The sequence below is a fragment of the Microtus oregoni genome, unplaced genomic scaffold (genome assembly GCF_018167655.1).
Source record: "Microtus oregoni isolate MIOR12 unplaced genomic scaffold, Mior012 000004F_ref0000308, whole genome shotgun sequence".
NCBI lineage: Eukaryota > Metazoa > Chordata > Mammalia > Rodentia > Cricetidae > Microtus > Microtus oregoni.
Window position 1 is genome coordinate 5,430,363 of NW_024543063.1, and position 18,005 is coordinate 5,448,367.

An 18,005-nucleotide genomic window follows, 5' to 3' on the forward strand; every position below is an offset into this window, starting at 1 on the left:
CCGAGACACTTATTTGCTGTTGCAATTTGGGGTGCACTCCAGCATCATCAGAGGGTAGACACCAAGGATACAGCTCAACAGTCTCTAGTGAGTGAGGCACTCACCCCAATCCACTCATGCTCCAGCGTGTGAACACAACCAAGGCTGAGGAAGGCTGGGCTGTGGGGAAGAAAGAAGCCAGCACCAACTCCCAGGAGCTTCACCTGCAGGAAAGCTTTCCTAGGGGATACATTCTGAAACTGTTCGAGCTTTCTCTGGATTCAGAACTGGGTATGATGCAGACTCTGAACTTCTGCAACAATATTTACTAAATGATGTTGTCATGGAAACTAAATGAATGAAGGAGCGAAGATAAATGAAAGCATTAGATTTCATGGCCAGGTATCACAGGAGGGTTTGCAATTATCAGCTTTCTTTATGGATTATTATTATTACTATAATTATTATTACTGGTTAAATGCACTTACATTGTAATACTGTAGAAGAACCCATGGGGAAAAGAGAGTGAAACAGACACTGCTTTGCCGCAGGCTGGCTGGCCCAGTAGGGTCAGGAGAGGCTCCTGGAGGGATCTCCACCTGGTTTCTTTCCTTCTTACCATTCTCATGGTGCATGGGATGTGCAATGAAGGCCACCCAGTACACCTTCCCTCAAGGAAACTCTGCTGCCCTTCCCCAACCCACAGATTCCTCCTCAGGGTGTGTCCCCTGTGAGTGGATGGCAAACAGAAGCACTGGATTATTTGGAAACCAGTGAAACCCAGCCTTGTCTACCCTGGGTCTACACAGGCCTGGCCGTGGCCCCTCATGACCTCTAGCGCTTTGACTTGTGTCTTCAGAACTCATGCTCCACAGTATCCCTGGATGCTGCTGTTTCGATTGGCACTCGTAATCACAGCCAGAGGTTGGCCTGCTTCCCAGCCCTGTCTGGAACGCGACCTAGACAAAGGGTGACTGAAAAGCAGCAACCTGCTCGGCTTTTGTCTCCTGTTGCTCTGCAGTTGGGTCTACCTTTCTTACCTCTTCAGTGTCCTTTATGTCCCCAGGGCACGGGCTCTGAACAGGCATTTTTTAAAAACAGTGAAAGAAATAATTGAATTCATGTGATATGCTTGAAAAGATGGGGCCAGTGAGATGGTTCAGCATTTAAGGGTGATTGCTACTAATGCCCGATGGCCTGATCTTAATGCCCAGGACTCACATGGTAGAAAGAGAACTAACTCCCTTCAAGTTGTCCTCTGCCTTCTACACATATGCTATGGCACACACATACATACATGCATGCACACACACACAGAAAAAAATCAAAATGAAAAGATGATTCCTAATATACCCAACAAATATGACACCAAGTAACGGTATTTCTCAGTGGGAAAAAGTAAAACCAAATGGCTTTAGGGGTTGAAGAGATGGCTCAGCGGTTCAGAACACTGACTGCAGGACCTGGGTTCAGTTCTGGCAATGGACAACCATCTGTAAATTCAGTCCTGGGGAACCAACGCCCTCTTCTGGTATTTTTTGGAACTGTACACGTGTTGCACATACATACACACAGGCAAACATTCACACACATAAAAATAAATAAATCTTAAAAAAAACACACGGCTCTCTTTAACATTTCATTTTTTAAAATTTCTTTTCTAGCAGTACATTCTTTAAAAGAAGTGAACAACTTCAATTTCAAATATAAGGATTAAATAATGCAAATGAAAAGCTGTTGTTTTCGGTGAAGCTACCATCTAATGACCCTGGGAGAAAGTACTCTTAGAACTGAACTGATGCAAAAGTCCCTTAGAAAAGCTTCATTTGTTGCCTGTAAAGAGTCTTCGTAAGGTCACTTTACGTCCAGACCATCGCCTTGTCTCCGGTGGAGGAGCTTTGCTTGGTAATGGCTTGTGGTTCCACAGTGTTTTGTGTATGGGAAGCAGGGACACTGTTAGTGTCACTCAGACTGGAGGGTCCACCATGGATATTCCCCAACACTGCAACATTTCCCCTTAACCTTCAGCAAGACACAAAAGAAAACGAAGTCCCACCTTAACCCTGACCTCAGTTGCCCCTGTTGGTGGCGTTAAGAGGTCCCTGTGCATCAAGTCCAGAGCTCTCATGAGACCCAGTGTGCTTATGAAGAAACCTGCAGGCTCTGAGTGTCACCTGGCCAGGCCAGGGGTCTGCAGATGCAAGCATCTGGTGCTGTTGGGTTCCCCAGGTGACCCCCTGCACGGAAGCACTTCTTCCCTCAGAGGCAGGGAAGGAGGCAGCGCTCCTGAGAGTACAGATAAAAGCCCGCGAAGCCACACTAGGCGCCCGAGTCCCCAGTGAGCTGCCCACTCGGTGCTGGTGTTTACTGCTGGGACAAGAGCGCGTTGCGGTTGGCTTTCATCTTTTCCAGTCGCTTCACGAGGTGGCCGTTGCTCACCTCAAGCTCCTCTGTTTTGTCCAGTGCAGATCGAAGCTGGAAGGAGGAGGAAAGGCAATGAGCTTGGACTTCCCTTCCCTGCAATCTGACCGGGTTTTGAGTGATCAAGAGCCCAGCCCTACCGGAGAGCGCTGCTGACAGCCCACCCACACTGAAATCCTAAATAGTGTGTGTGTGCGGTGCGGGCATGCTTTTCTCTGTTTCCTTTTTAAATAATTGGCCATATGTTTCTTTAAAAAAAGTTAGGACTCTATTTGGTTTATGTGTTTATGTCTGTGTACCACGTGCATGCAGGGACCCAAGGAGGCCAGAGAATGCACCAGAATCCCTGAACTGGAATTACAGACCTTGTGAGCTGTCATGTGGGTGCAGAGAACCGAACCTGGGTCCTCTGCAAGAGCAGGAAGTGCTCTTAGCCACAGAGCCACCGCTCTATCCTGTGTGTGTTTCCTAACTGAGAAATAATGTATGGCTCACAGTTCTGGCATCTTAACTAGGAGATGCTCTTTATCTGGAACTAGACTCCAGACCTGCGCTACCTTGTGGGTCTTGATGGGCTCAGGACTGCTGAGTGTAGTGAGCCATCAAATACAAATGAAACCCAGCCTGGAACAGATGGAGAAGCTTTCTGGTGTGTGTGTGTGTGTGGGGGGGGGGGGTGTCAAGGTTTCTGCAGCTGAAAATGAAAACTTGAATGACAGAGCCCCAAACAGCTGCAGCCGAGAGCTGGGCAGAGGTCCTGGGCACCATACAGGGAGCTATGTGAGCAGGTTACTCCTAGGCTTGGAGGCATCAGGCAGAGGGCTGGCCCGAGGGAGGGAGCTCCCTATTACTGCAGTGGGGCTGTTGGTTGGTAGGGCACAGCCCATGGCTCTGCTTTCTACCCCAGGTCCCATGCAGGAGGTTGGGTTCTAGGAAAGAAGATTCCACCTTCCACCTCCTTCCTCAAGCCTGGGATATTCTGGTTCACAATTAAGCTTAACCTCACAAAATACTGAACTTGGGAAGGGAGAAAGCATGGCGGTTGGGTGGGGGTGTGTGTGGGGAGCAATGCCCAAAGACTGGACACATGTCGGCGGTCGAGAATGGAAAACAGAAAGCTAGGTGTGCAGTATTTAAAGAAATTATTCGATTATTAACTGTGGCGGCTCCCTGACACGCAGCCACAGGCCCAGCAGACGCTATACTTTCCAAGTGGGCAACTTTGCCTGGTGTCTTTGGGAAAGTAAGACGTTCAATTTCGAAAGAAGTAGAAGCATGGCAGGTGGCCTTAAACCACTCAGCGTAGCACTGGCTCCTATCCCTGCCTACCTGTTCTGGGTTCCCCCAGGCAGCATGAAATATGTAGGCAATAAGAGGCCCGAGCGCTCCTTTATCTTATTATAACTTGGTGTTTCTGGATGACTCCTGCAGCACATGCTCAAAGGGGTCCTAGCAGGGGGTGAGGGAGGTGAGGACTGGAGAGATGGCTCAATGGTTGAGAACACTGGTTGCTCTTCCAAAGGATCTGGGTTCAATTTCCAGCACCCACATGGCAGCTCACAGCTGTTGTAACTCCAATTCTAGGGGCTCCAACACTCTCACAACACAGAGAAATATGCACATAAAAAAGAAAGAAAGGAAGAAAGAAAGAAGGGAAGGAAGGAAAGAAGGAAGGAAGGAAGGAAACAAGGAAGGAAGGAAAAGAAAAGGCAGGCAGTCCCAGCTGGCTGTGCTATGCTTTTGGTAACATGTTAGAATTTGAGGGAGACAGGCCTAAGCCGGTAATGAATGGCCCAGACTTGGTCAATCCACCCTTTATTGACCCTAAGGACCATTCATGGCCCATTTGTTCTCTAGGAAAGGCCTAGGAAGTTTACCTCTCTTTGGAGTTTCCGTTTCTCTGCCTTTAGTTCATCTTCTATTTTTTCTGCATTCTCAGCAGCTGATCTATAGCGTGTTACTTGGCTCTCTAACCTTATTACCTGCAAGGAAGGGGAAAGCCATTGACACGGTCACCCACTGTTTACTTCTGCAGTTGGCTTTATTGTATTTGAGATCAAAGGGTGTGATTTAATAAAATCGAAAACAGGCAGTTAAGAGAGTGGCATTTTGGATGTTACCCGGGTTCTAGTCAACCGAGCTGTCTATGAGCATTTTCTATGTGACCCACCCCATCTTGACAATAAATGGCCCCGGTTTAAAGGGCAGATCTCTCTTGGCTTTCATCACCCCCTTGAGGGACTTGAAAGTGCTTGCCAAAAGACCTGAGTTTGATTCCCAGAACTCGAAGAAAAAGCTGAGCACAGGGCAAGATGTGGCCCTCTGACCTGTGCGCGCTGGTCTGGGCAGAATGTAAGGCAGAAGGATGCTGGCCAGACCTCAGCACGTGTCCTAGGCTGCTGCTGTAGAAAGCCAGCACAAGAGCAGAAGGAGGCTTTATGGATGTGAGGGTGTGTGTCCACATCCCAGCACTTGGGACACAGAGGCAGGAGGATCATAAATTCAAACGCAAATTCATAGTGACCAGCTTGGATATATAGCTACACCCTTTGTTTCTATGAAAAGTTCCGTGCTGATATCCATAGCGGAGGTGGAAAGGCTTCCATTGTACTCATCCTGGAATGTACCACAGGCTGCCCCTAGGGTCCAGGATGCAGAGGTGGGTGGGTCCCAGGTGTGCTCATTAGGAGGAACTCACCTGGCTTGGATAATGGCTAGATGGTCAGGAAAGAAGCTGTCTTAGCATGAAGCATGTTGAGTTAACTATTTTAATTATTTATATGTGTGTGTGTATCCATGGGTATGCAGGTGCACATGTGTGCACTTGCATGTGGAAGCCAGAGAACAACACTGGGAGCCACCCACCATCTTTTCCTTGAGACAACTGGCCAGCAGCTGGGCTAGTTGGCCAGTAGCTGGGCTAGTTGACCAGCAGCTGGGCTGGTTGTCTAGCAGCTGGTCTGGTTGGCCAGCAGCTGGGCAGGTTGTCTAGCAGCTGGGCTGGTTGGCCAGGTTGTCTAGCAGCTGGGCAGGTTGTCACTAGCAGCTGGGCTGGTTGTCCAGCATCTGGGCTGGTTGTCTAGCAGCTGGATTGGTTAACTAGCAGCTGGGCTGGTTGTCCAGCATCTGGGCTGGTTGTCTAGTGCTGGGCTGGTTGTCTAGCGACTGGGCTGGTTGTCCAGCAGCTGGGCAGGTTGACTAGCAGCTAGGCTGGTTGTCCAGCAGCTGGGTAGGTTGGCCAGCAGCTGGCTGGTTGGCTAGCAATCACTAGGATGGAATGACAAGCTCTTGCCATCAAGCTCAATTTTTTTTTTTATGGGGATCCTGGGGAATGCAGTTCAGGTCCTCTTGCAAACACTTTACAGACCGAGCCATCTCCCATTTAAAATAAACAGTAAAGAAAGTCTAAAGCATTCACAAACCACATTGACATTAAGCTGTTTTGTTAAAACCAGGTAAGTAACATTAGCACCAGGGTGACAACTGAGAGGCTAATAAACACTCTTTTCTTAACTTTCCTTCCCAACTCTGCCAGGAGCATCCTGAAAACCAGGCATGTGGTACACTCTTGGGATGCCAGGACTTGGGAAGTAGAGTCAGGGGGATCAGAAGTTTAAGGTCACCCTTGGCTACATAATGAATTTGAGGCCAGGTTGGGCTAAATAAGACCCTGTCTCAAAAACAACAACAAAAGATGAAGTAAATAAATGCCTCAAGAGATCTGCTGCCTTACCCACACTCTCAGGACCTGTGTGTATGTGTAAAGGCCAGAGGGTGACATCAGGCATCTTCTTCATCTGCTTACCACCTTATATTTTTTTTTGCTGTTGTTTTTTTTTTTTAATTTATTTATTTATTAAGGATTTCTGCCTCCTCCCTGACCACCTTATATTTGAGACAGGGTCTCTCCCTAAACCTGGAGCTCAGTGATTAACTAGCTGTTTTTAATAAAACACTGATTGGCCAGTAGCCAGGCAGGAAGTATAGATGGGGTGACCAAAACAGGAGAATTCTGGAAAGAGGAAAGGCTCAGTCTGCAGTCACCACCCAGACACAGAAGAAGCAAGATGAGAATGCCTCACTGATGAAAGGCACCAAGCCACATGGCTAACACAGACAAGAATTATGGGTTAATGTATAATATAAGAGTTAATAAGAAGCCTAAGATAAGCCGGGCGGTGGTGGCGCACGCCTGTAATCCCAGCACTCAGGAGCCAGAGGCAGGCGGAGGCCAGCTTGGTCTACAAAGTGAGTTCCAGGACAGGCTCCAAAGCTACAGAGAAACCCTGTCTCGAAAAACCAAAAAAAAAAAAAAAAAAAAAAGAAAGAAAGAAAGAAAAAAAGAAGAAGCCTGAGATAATAGACCAACCAGTTTATAATTAATGTAAGTCTCTGTGTGTTTCTTTGGGGCTGAATGGCTGTGGGACCAGGCAGTATAGAAACCTCTGTCAACAACTAGCTTGGCTGGCCATCAAGTCCTAAGGACCCTCCCTGTCTCTATCATGCAGGCAAAGGCTACAGACATGCTGTGCCATGCCTGTCTTTTCACATGGGAACTGGGGACCTGAACTCAGGTTTATCCCCCTGCCTCTCTAGAACCACATTTGATTCTCAATGTCACTATTGCAGTGGTTCTCGCCCTTGGGTTGCGACCCCTAGGATGTTGAATGACCCTGTCATCAGGTTGCCTATGACCATCAGAAAACAGATATTTACAATATGACTCATAACAGTAGCAAAACTGCAGTTGTGAAGAAATAACAAAAATAATTTTATGGTTGGGGGGGTTACCACAACATGTATTAAAAGTGCCCCAGGATAGGAAAGTTGAGAACCCCTGGTCTACTGCTTTTTACCCCCACCTCAGACTCTGCTCAAGCCACCCATCTATAAACTGCCCCGGACTGAGGAGAATCACACCTACATTTTGTTCTAAGGCAGTTATCTCTTGCTCAGACTTTGCAAGTTTAAATTTGAGGTCGCTGATCTGTCTGTTGGCATCTCCTAAATGGGGACAAAGAAAAAGGGAGACATAGGTTAAATTCTCAGTCTCTAGAACATTCTGTTCTTGGGAACCGACTCTTCTAGAATCATCTCACACATCTTCCAGTTCTAGTCTCGGTCTCCAGAGAATCAAGACAAAGCATGCCTTCCATGAGTCCTGGCTGGAAACATGCCCGGTACCTCTTAAGTGTAGGTAGGAGACCCAAGATAAGGAAGCTCCAAAGATGCGGGAAGGAGATGTAGGAGAGGGACCAGATATAATCTCATCTTCTGTCAGCCTGTCTCTAGTTGAAACATGCTTAGTTTCCCATGTACCAGCAGACCCAAAGACTATGAAGCAAAGCAACCATGCCCACCTGTGCATTCTGGGACACCAGCTCCATCCCACAGGCTCATGCCTCCCCCTGCCCACTTTGCCCTACCCACAATAAAAAGGGTCTGTGTGCTGTGGAACTCAGGAGCTATGAGGGGACAGGAGGGAACGCCGGGCATCTTTGCCACAAGTGTGTAAGATCAGCACACACGAAAACACGCGTTTCCACACAGGGGTCAACATTTACTTTGCAAATCCAGGACATGCACATCTGTCCCGTTTTCCAAGATGCCGTCCTCTGACCGCAGAAGGTCCTTGCTGTTCTTCGGTCTCCCCTCCAACTGCCCTTTGAGCTTCTTAATCTGAAAACACCACCAGTAAAGTTCGTTCATTTCTGGTTTTGAAAGGAAGACTGAAAAGCTGAATTTAGAGCCCATCATACCCAGAATGTATCAGGCTGTTAGCATGATCCCAAGGTGCTAGAGGCAAGGGTCCTTGGCAGTATAGAGGAGAACTTCATGAAAAGGTTACAGTCTAGCCTGTGTGCCACCAGCCAGAGGGATAACATAATAAATAATAAAATAACACCACAAGTTGAATGAAAAGATCCTGAGTTCACCTTAGAAGGGAGTAGGTGGGACAAAGACTTTACAACTTCAAGCATGAATTCATTTCTAACCCAGTGGGCAGTAATTTTTGTTTACATTGTATGTATCTGTCTGTCTGTGTGAGCCTTTGTGTATGTAGGTACATGTGGGGAGCAGAAGCTTATGCTGGGTATTTTCTTCCCTTTCTACCATATTTCTTTCATTTTTGAGTGAGGCTTTCTCACTGAACTAGCTTATACACTCAGGAAGGCTGGCTATTCAATCAGCTCCAGGGATTCACCCATCTCTACCTCCCCAGCACTGGGATCACAGGTGCATATCACCATGTCCACCTATTATGTGGGTGCTGGGGATTTGAACTCAGGTCCTCCTGCTTGTTCTGCCGGCACTTTATTGATGGAGCCATCTCCCCAGCTTCTGTGAACAGCAAGTTCTCAGGCTGAAATCCTCCTGGGACTCCTGAGTATGAACACACACACACACACACACACACACACACACACACACACAATATTTGAAATGGTGTTCTAAGAGTTGGCAACACTTCATGATACGATCTTGGCTTAGTCACAAAGATCTGAGGCCCATTAAGGCCCCTGGGCGCAGGAACACGGAACGAAAGATGTGCATCTGCATGCTGGCCTGGAGGCACTGGCCAGCCACTATGGAGGGGGCCTGACGAGAGTCTTCTCTCGGAGATGGAGAAGCATGCAGGTTCAGAACAGGAGCTACCAGCCAGATCGCAGGCCATTCTGGTGCCTAACACTTGCTTTTCTGCACACTCCTTCCCCTCACATCAACATCACCGTGGGTGCACGCTGCTCTGAGGGAGCAGGCATGGGATTGGCAGTGGGTACATGTTTTAAAACACGCACAGGACCTTCAGAGACCCCCCCCCCCCCCCCTTCTCCTGAGTTTAATCCAATTCTGAAAGACTAACAGAACTATAGAAAGTGAGCAATCGCATGTGGTCAGAGAGAAAGCTGGAGGAACTGGTCCCTTTGGAAAGTGGCGAGGAATACTTTTTAACTATCCTGCAGACAAGAAAGATGAAACAGCCCTTCGGCATTTCCTGAAGTCAGAGAAGGGAACAAAGATAAGTCACAGTTTAAACCAGGCGGACTTCGAAGCGCTTGTGTTAAGACTTATGGCTCTGGGTTGCTTTCAACCTCGGTCAGGAAAGTCTATCTTTGCAACGGGCAGCAGGCAGTGCGGAGACTCATTTAGCACTCTAAATGGGACATCTTTCTCAACTCCGTCCCGCCCCCAGAGCTCAGGGAATGTCACAGGGAGGAGGCAGGGAGAATATGAGAGGGTAGACAATGGGGAGGCATGCCGTGAAATGCTGCCTTCTGGACATGAGACAGCTGTTGCGCTCACGGCCTCACCGCAGCTGTGGTACCTGGCCAGCAGTGAGCAAGTCAAAACTGCAGCACAGACCGGCACCCACACCTTAACAAAGAGCTATCGGTACTTCCTGATAGCTGCCGGGGAGAACCATCCTTCTTTCCACACCGCCCACTGCTAGGCTTCCTGTGCTCCAATGGATGGCCTATATCCATGCACATTAAGGGAGCACTAACCGGCCAGAGTGCATGATGGGGTGGGGGCGGGAAGAACATCAAGTCCAGAGGGGACGTGTTGGGGAGGACGAGGGTGGAGTTGAAAGATTGAAACTGAAAGTGGATATGACCCTGTTTCCTTGCATACATGTATGGAATTCTCAAAGATAAAGAAAAATCATAATTAAAATGAATTTTGATCAGTCATTCAAAGAAATGTCTGCTGAAAAAGGGCATCTGATTCTGAGTGCACAAAACCCATGTGCGGGGACAAGTGGAAGGGCATGGTCACTTCCTATCTCTCAAAGGCAGATCTCCACCATTCATTGCGACATTCCCCTGAAGCAGCCATTCAGGCTGAATGTACCAAAGGCTGTCCTGTGGCTTCGAGTCCTCTGTGAGCCTCTCGTGACAATAATGTTCTATTTGGGTCAAATCATCAAGCCAGCAATGTTCTCAGATATAGGCGTTTGGGGGCTTCCAGAGTGAGCGAGAAGGAAGGCTAAGAAGGTGTATGGTTTCAAATGTTGTAAAACAACAGGAAGGCGTTTGCTTACCTGCTCCAACAAGCATTCCCGTTCATCAATGAGCTTTTTCAACCTAACATCTGAAGAGAGCAGAAAGACATAGGTGAATCTGTGCAGGGCCCTTCCAGCATGTCACTAGCAGAACAATGTGTAGATGGGTTAGTGGGATGAGGGATGGAGACAGTTAAACACGTACCACGATGAATGAGGCCACAGACAGGATGGGGAGGAGCTCAGCCAAGGGGTGGTGCCAGCCTCCCGACATGCTTCTCATCAGGACAGCCTCCGGCTCATGCAAACAGGCTAAATCTTCTACTTAGGCTAGCATGCAAGAACGCTAGGGAGACACGCTGCAACACAAGAGCTCACAGGCTTCACGGTTTAGCAATGTGGGCAATGTTGCCATTCACGAGCCCCGAAGTTTCAAGAAGGGCTCTCTCCAAGTTTACACCCCACAGCTAGTTAGCTTTCTCACTTCTAGCACAGACTCACCGAGGTCAGAGTTTTAACTCTGTTTACAAACCACAAACCCAAGGACAACTTGTTCACTGAGCCAGTTACAATATGCTGTTACTTTTTTTTTTTGCTTTGGTCCCTGTAATTCTTCTATCTTTCCACCCTGGAAGTGTGTGTGTGTGTGTGTGTGTGTGTGTGTGTGTGTGTGTGTGTGTCTGCCTGCCTGCCTGCCAGTCAGTTCTCCAAATCTTTCTAGGCAAGAACTAAATACTCTCTGGTCTATAGGGAGAATTGAGGCTGAGTGAGAATTTTCACATTTAAAGGCAAACATCAGGATTCTGGATACTGGTAGAGATGCTGGATGCAGGTGCTGATCCAACAGTTTATCTGCTAGAAGCTGGTCAAAGCCCAGAGTCCCCAGTGGGCTTGTATTTTCCTTCTTCAGATGCAGGGGAGGCCCAGTGTGATGGTTAGGTGACTCCTATGGGCTCACAATGCAACCTGGGGTGTCTCTGACTACTGCTTTCCATGGGCTCTTCAGATCCAGACATAAACCTCTCAGTGGAACCCTTAAAGCCTGGCCTAGACCTCACATTCCAGCATGCTCCCATTCTCACACTGCCTCCTTCAGAATTCTCCGAACAGTGACTAGTTCCCTTTGATGAGCCACCTCTGTAAACCCACGCACAGAAAAATCATCTTTGTTCTGCTATCATTCCGGCACACCCTAATCCAAGTGATCGGCATTTGCTAATCATCTTCCAAAACACTCTTAAGATGTTACCTGGAGAGGTACAATATAGCAAAATAAAAGCTGACAGAAAATCTCAATAATAATAACACAGTTTTCCGAGAGATGGCTCACCTGTTAAAGGCTAGGTTTACACCCAAAATGTCAAGAATTAATGCAGTTTTCTGACCCTGTGGTGTTCTACTTTAACTTACAGCCCAGTGGCTTCTGTTAGGTGTTTTATTCTTTCTTTTCCAAAATCTACCCAATGGTAAAGCAATCTTCCCTTATGTATTTTAGCCTCATTAAAAAAAACCCAAAAACTATAGTCGTGACGAGCATGGATTATATCATAAAACAATTTTACAGCTCACCTATCAATTACCCAACATTATTTTTTTTTTTTTTACTCTTGACTTCAAATACCTTAGGAAAGCAGTAAAAAAAAAGAAATGGTAAAATGTAACAACAGAGGCTGTGGGAAACAATGCTGGTGGCCCAAACTTCAGTTTTATGGAGGAGAATATGAGAAAGGGACACTCAGAGAACAGAAAGAAGAATTGGAGAGGAAAACCGAAGGTAAAGAGTCAAGAAAAAGGGAAAGCAGGAGTCAGGCAGTGGGGGTACACGCCTGTAATGCCAGCTCTGGAAAGCTAAGGCAGGAGGGTCGCTGAATTCAAGGTCAGCCTGAGCTACACAGTGAGTTCAAAGTCAGTCTGGAGTATAAAACTGAGACGATTAAAGAAAAGATAAAAAGGAAAAGTATTTGGTGTAGACCTGTCTAGCTTGCTGTGGAACACTGCCTGCCCTGTGTTGAATTCCCCTCTGTTGACTCGGTTACAGCAGGGTCACCAATCTGGAACACTCGATGCCGAAATAGGCACAAACTACTCACTAATGATAGCGATTGTAATATCCAGAAACGAGGTATCAGAACAAAAGAACTCACACTATTCTGAACTTGATCTTTCTTTTGTATTCATTTTAAATTGGTTGGCTTGTTAGTAAAATTATCTTTGTATCATTGAAGGACTTTTTAAAATCTGTTTTTTTTTTTTTTTGCAAATTTTCTGCCCTATAGCTTTGAGACTCAGAAAACGGGAAACAAAGAGCTAGTGACTTCTAGAAAATTTCTGAGGTAGCCAAACAAGTGCTGGAATTCTCCAAGTTCCTGGTTTCTTTGTTATCTTGAGGTCTGGGTACCTTAGCAACTCCATCCTAGGGTCACACAAGGCCAGTTAACTGCATTAACTCCAGAAGATGGGACTCACATCTTCAGTCGGCAAGAGGAGGCCTTCCCAGGTCTGGAGGTTTGTTCATGATAAATGCCTGCAGCGTGAACTTTGCACTGTGTCGGGGGTACTTTCAGCCATTACACCCCTCCCTGCTGCCCAGGAGAGTTGTCTCCTTTCCGTATGCTCAAATGTGCCCGCCCCCTTAAATGTTGGGAGCAGGCAGGAAATGCACTGGCTGCCCCTTCCCTTAAGCCCCCTCCTGATACCAGCTCTGACTGAACCTAACCATGCCAGCTTCCACCTTCCCTGAGGCTAAAAGATGGCTGTTCAACCGTGTCTCCCTCTGGTTATAGCATCCAAGGGGGTTGCCAGGGCAGGGGATGAACCTCTTTCAGCCATCGGCCGTTATAGCCAAGAAATGTGTCAAGGGGCAAGAAGTGTGTTAAGGGGGCAGTGGAGGTGGCTAAGGGGGTGGGTAAAATGCCTCTTCTCCCCAGAAAACAGTGTTCTAAGTATGACTACCACGCCGCCCCAGTATTGGAAACACCCCTCTTGTCTTTCAGAGTCGGGTCACTGGGAATACATTTTACCATTTGCCCCTTGGAATAGAGACTGTGTGGCAAGCCGTACCGTGACACCTCCTAGGCAGGGACCAACTACTTGCCATGCAGTGTGGCCTTCTAGACAGGGACCAACTAGAAGAAATCAAGACCCTCAAGCCTTCTATCTCCTAGAAGTAGAGTTTCAGGGTCTGAGTGAGTGCAGACATTTGAACTGAAGTACGGGATGCTTGACCCAAGCCTTCTGGCTCTGCTGAGCCCTGGGTACAGCCTGCAGCCTGACTCCTGTTTTACCTTCATGGTACAGGATGAGAGCATGCAGCAGCTCACCTGTCCCGTTTCTCAGGACACGTGCGCACACAATCAATGTTTTCTCACCACTTTTACCCTCTTCCACCAACAACCCTATGCACCGCCATGTTTTAGCAGGGCAAATGGGGGCTTTCCTTAATTATTGGAGGGAGGGCACATGGATGTACACACAGAGTACAGCAGGTGGACTCTGGGGCTGCCCTCTCAGCTTCCCTGGGCTTCCACACCAGTGCCAGGGCAGCCTCAACATGGGGTACCCTTGTCAACTATGAAGACACTGAGAACTGGTCTTTCTAAGCCAGAAGTGACTTCCTCCAAGCACTGTGCAAACAGCTACCAGGGACAGAGGTCAAGGGGCTCAAAGACCAGAACTACAGGCTTGTAAAATTATAAAATGTTTTTATTTTAATCATATGACACTTCAGTTTGTCTCAGATCTTACTGAGGTTTTGGTCCTTTTGCGTTCCACTTTGCCGTGTAACAGTAGTACGAATTGACACGATTCCATAACATGTCAACAGCAATCATACAGTACATGCCCTTGTGATTTTATATCTAGCATTACTTTTAAATTCAGCTTTATGATCATTTTTTAATTGCTTCTTTATATAGAAAATACATATTTCTTCAGGCAGGTAAAATAATAACTTTCCAATAAGAAAATATTGAGAAACAACAAATAAAAATATTTATACCAAACACAAAAATATTGGATTATAATCTAATGAGTCCTTTGCATAAGAACAGACAACTTTTTGTAATTTCCTTTAATCATAAGTAAACATTCAGATAGAAAATCACTATTAAAATTAAGAAGATGATAACTGATGTGGGAATGTTAATTTCAACTTGTTAACAGAAAGGAAAAAAATAAAATATTCATATAAAATGAAATTAGCACATCACCCGTGTGAAGCGAAATAAAGATCTCTGATAAAATTAACCGGGGTACCATCAGCAATAAGATCCATGAGCTTTGGTGCAAAATACAGCACTTCCGTGAGGTAAAGGCACGTGGTCTCCCTGTGTTTCCTGATACCTGTTTGAACCCCGACAGTGATTGATCTCTACCCTGAGGTGCAGCTCCTCCCACCCAGTGACCTGTATTATACTTTATTCATCTAACCCCTTTAAATATATACCATACAGGTTATGATATACATATTAAGATCAAATACGAGAATACCTCTATTTTAATAAGACATCAGTGTAACTGTTCATGTCTCACAACGCGGAAAGCTAAGAATGCTGCTTGGTCACTTCAACTAGACGCTGACACAGTTGGTCAAGCACCTCCACATTTTGTCTCAGCCTAGAGCAAATGGCGAAGTCTTGGCCTTAAGGCTGGAATGCAGACATGACAGGGACATGGTGTGGCCTGACGTTAATGGATTGTTCTCAGCCGGAACTGAAACTGGAAACAACGGTTGGTGTCTGGGTGATCAAGGGTTGAATACAAATCTACAAGTAACAGTCTATAACTTAAAGTAGTTGATATTTGGTGACTGATTGACACGTGGTCCATCCACAGAGACTGGAACATTTGTGAACCTCCACAGTGGAGTTGAAGTTCCGGAGGTTGGGCTTAGTGTGTTGAGTCCTTGGCCCTTTCTGAAACTCGGTCTCCCCCGCCTGCCTCCTCCCTGTCTCCTCAGGACATGGTGCAATCCTCCTTATTCTTGCTTTTCTCAACTTCCCCTCTTGCCTGCACTCCACTTTCCGAATTGAAGCCGCCCAGCTCCCCTGACAGGTCACTGTTGTCTACACTGCAGCCATCTTCGGCCTTCTCAACCGTCTGGCCTGGATGTTGGGACAGTTCCTGCCCCTCTTCACTTGCTCTCTGAGAAGCATCGTTAGCATCCTTTAGGGACTCTTTCCTTTCCATCAGGGAGATGTCCCCTTCTTCGCACCGGGGACCGTTCTGATCTAAGACATCTGTGGGACCATCTGTAACGTGTTCTCCAATTTCCTCACCCTCAGCGCTGGTGCCTGACAACTGCGCTGCATCTGCCTCGTTCACCACATCCACCTCAGATGTCAACATGTCTCCGGCTGCCGCTGCTGCCTTCCCTGCCTGGGTTTTTACGCCATCTTCTTCCTCTTGGTTCTGTTTTCTGTTAAACTCAGTTTTCGGATCTTCTGGGCAATCAAAAAGTTCACTGCTTCCCGCTGTGATTTTTTGTTCTGGGCTTTCTGTCTTTTCACTCTGGGTTTCTGCTGCCTGCGTTTTGTCAGGAAACTGGGTCTGTTCTTCCTCCAGGTCTCCCGCTTCTGTGTCCTGACAGTTTAACTCTTGGCTGGCGTCTTTGCGGGGTTCTGCTTGGGCTGGAGATTTCTTCTTCTTGTTTTTCTTCTTCTTGTTCTTCGACTTTTTCTGCGGTGAATCCAAGGCCTCCACCTGCTGCTCACTCTTTGCTTTGTTGGGTTCTTTTGCATTAAGGGGCGCAAGCTTGGCATCTGTGCTACCTGGGTCTGTTGCATCCTGATGGCCGCTCTGCACTGTGGGAGTCCCAGGGGTGGCCTGGACTTCTGCCTGGAAGGGCTTCTCATCCCTTACTTCTGTGTCTCCAGCCCTTGTTACAGGGTTTTCCCCACTTGCCTCTGGGCTCTGAATGAGGGCCTCCTCAGGCTCAGCTACTTCTTGGGTGAGTTCTCTCTCCGAGTCAGCCCCGTCATTCATATAGCTTCTATCATGATCCGCTGTGTCTTGGCTGTGCTCCAAAGGACCAGAGGCTGCGGCATTGGCTTGTTCCCCAACTGCAGCTCCACCTGCCTCTACCGCATTCTCCATGTGATTGTCACCTGTGTCCCTTGAGTTCGTACAGCTCACCTTGTCAGCTTTGTGTGGACATGGTTCGAAACTAACTTTCTGCAAGTCTGTTTTCAGATCCTCTTGATTCTCTTCATCCTGATCACCTATAGAGTTTTCACTTTGAGCTCTGGTACCCAAGGCAATGGGCCCTGACTCTTCACTGTCTAGACCTCCTAGGCAGTTGGACTGTTCCAAGCAGTTTCTGGTCCTACCATCTGGCTTGTCTGTGACCTCATGTGACTCAATCTGCTCTGGGGATATGAGGAGAGAAGTGTTCTCTTGAGCTTGGCTCTGAACCTGCTGCTCACAACTGGCCCCTGGTAGTGGTCGTGGGGACAGAGCACTGTCTTCAGCGGGTCTCTGGTCCTCAGCCTTCTCACGGGGATGTGACACCCCTTTGTCCACACAATCCTTTTCTGGGTTGGGTCTGGGCTGTTCTTGCTCAGTATTCTGTAAGGCTCCTCCTTTCCCCACATTTTCCACAATTTCCTTTTTCACCTCCACTTCTTTGGCTTTTCCTAAAAGACCATTGAGAGAATTGAAGGGACCCCGTGATGTGATGGGCACTTAATATATATTAAAATGCAAACACATGTTCCAATTACCACCCAGTTTTCTCAGAGAGAGAGAGAGAGAGAGAGAGAGAGAGAGAGAGAGAGAATCACTGTCAACAAGCCTTTATCAGGCCTGTGTGCCAAAGCAGCAATTGCATTAGCTTGTTTTTGAGAAGCAAAGGGCCACTGGCACCACCTCCAAGCTGAGAGTGGTTGCTACCATCTGGTAGGAACTGACTTTCAAAAGTGGGATTATGATTTAACTGACAAAAAGAGCTGTGGGTCAGGCAGGCAGCCACACAAAGGTTTTCAGCGTGGATGCCAGCCAGGTCCTCCTCCTGTACTCCTAACTCCTACCTCTAGACACACATCAAAACACTCATACTCTCGGCCACTCAAGTCCCATGGCTCTCACAGCCCTAACAGTAGCCCTCATGTTTCCTCAAATAACATCCACTTTTAGAGACTGGATGGAAGGTTGGTCTCAAGGAAGACGCTTCTTGAGTAAACCTTACAAGGTGGAAATCAACCTACACCCCACTCTCCGGCATTGTCTCCTCTGGAAAATGCTCTCCTCTGAGACACATCGGACCTTCCATCCATCCCCAGGGGAGTAGTAAAGAACCCCAACGAAAGGCAAAGCTGAAGATCACTGTGAACGTTTAACCCATCCATCAAAAACCTTATTAATCAGTCAATTAATCCCCAGTCTATTGGATATTATTGGAAGTGAAAGCTTGTCAATCTAAGAACTCCAGGAAAATGCTGGGAAATATCTGGCTTTTATTTAGAGGCAACTTAACTTCACCCTTAAAGATTTTCTATTATTGCATATGTCTAGTGATGTGCACTTTATATTAAAGAAACGTCAGACATAGGTGAATTTAAAATAAACCCATGATGTCTCACTGATTAGATAGATACTGCATCCA

General features: G+C 47.1%; 1 protein-coding gene across 28 annotated transcripts in view; it reads right to left on the minus strand.

The window, feature by feature from the left end:
* Positions 1-1,625: 1,625 nt before the first annotated feature.
* Lrrfip1 (LRR binding FLII interacting protein 1) overlaps positions 1,626-18,005 on the minus strand; it is a 133,369-nt gene continuing 116,989 nt past the window's right edge. For 18 of the 28 annotated variants that reach the window (XM_041649469.1, XM_041649468.1, XM_041649465.1 and 15 more), the window contains one exon: positions 14,090-17,037. In XM_041649469.1, the coding sequence (XP_041505403.1) occupies positions 15,359-17,037 (1,679 nt within the window). In that variant the 3' untranslated portion in view covers positions 14,090-15,358. Of the gene's footprint in view, positions 2,455-4,277; positions 4,383-7,324; positions 7,405-7,964; positions 8,080-10,444; positions 10,495-14,089; positions 17,038-18,005 lie in introns of those variants that run through there. The other 10 variants (XM_041649479.1, XM_041649481.1, XM_041649477.1 and 7 more) reach the window with 2 other exon arrangements.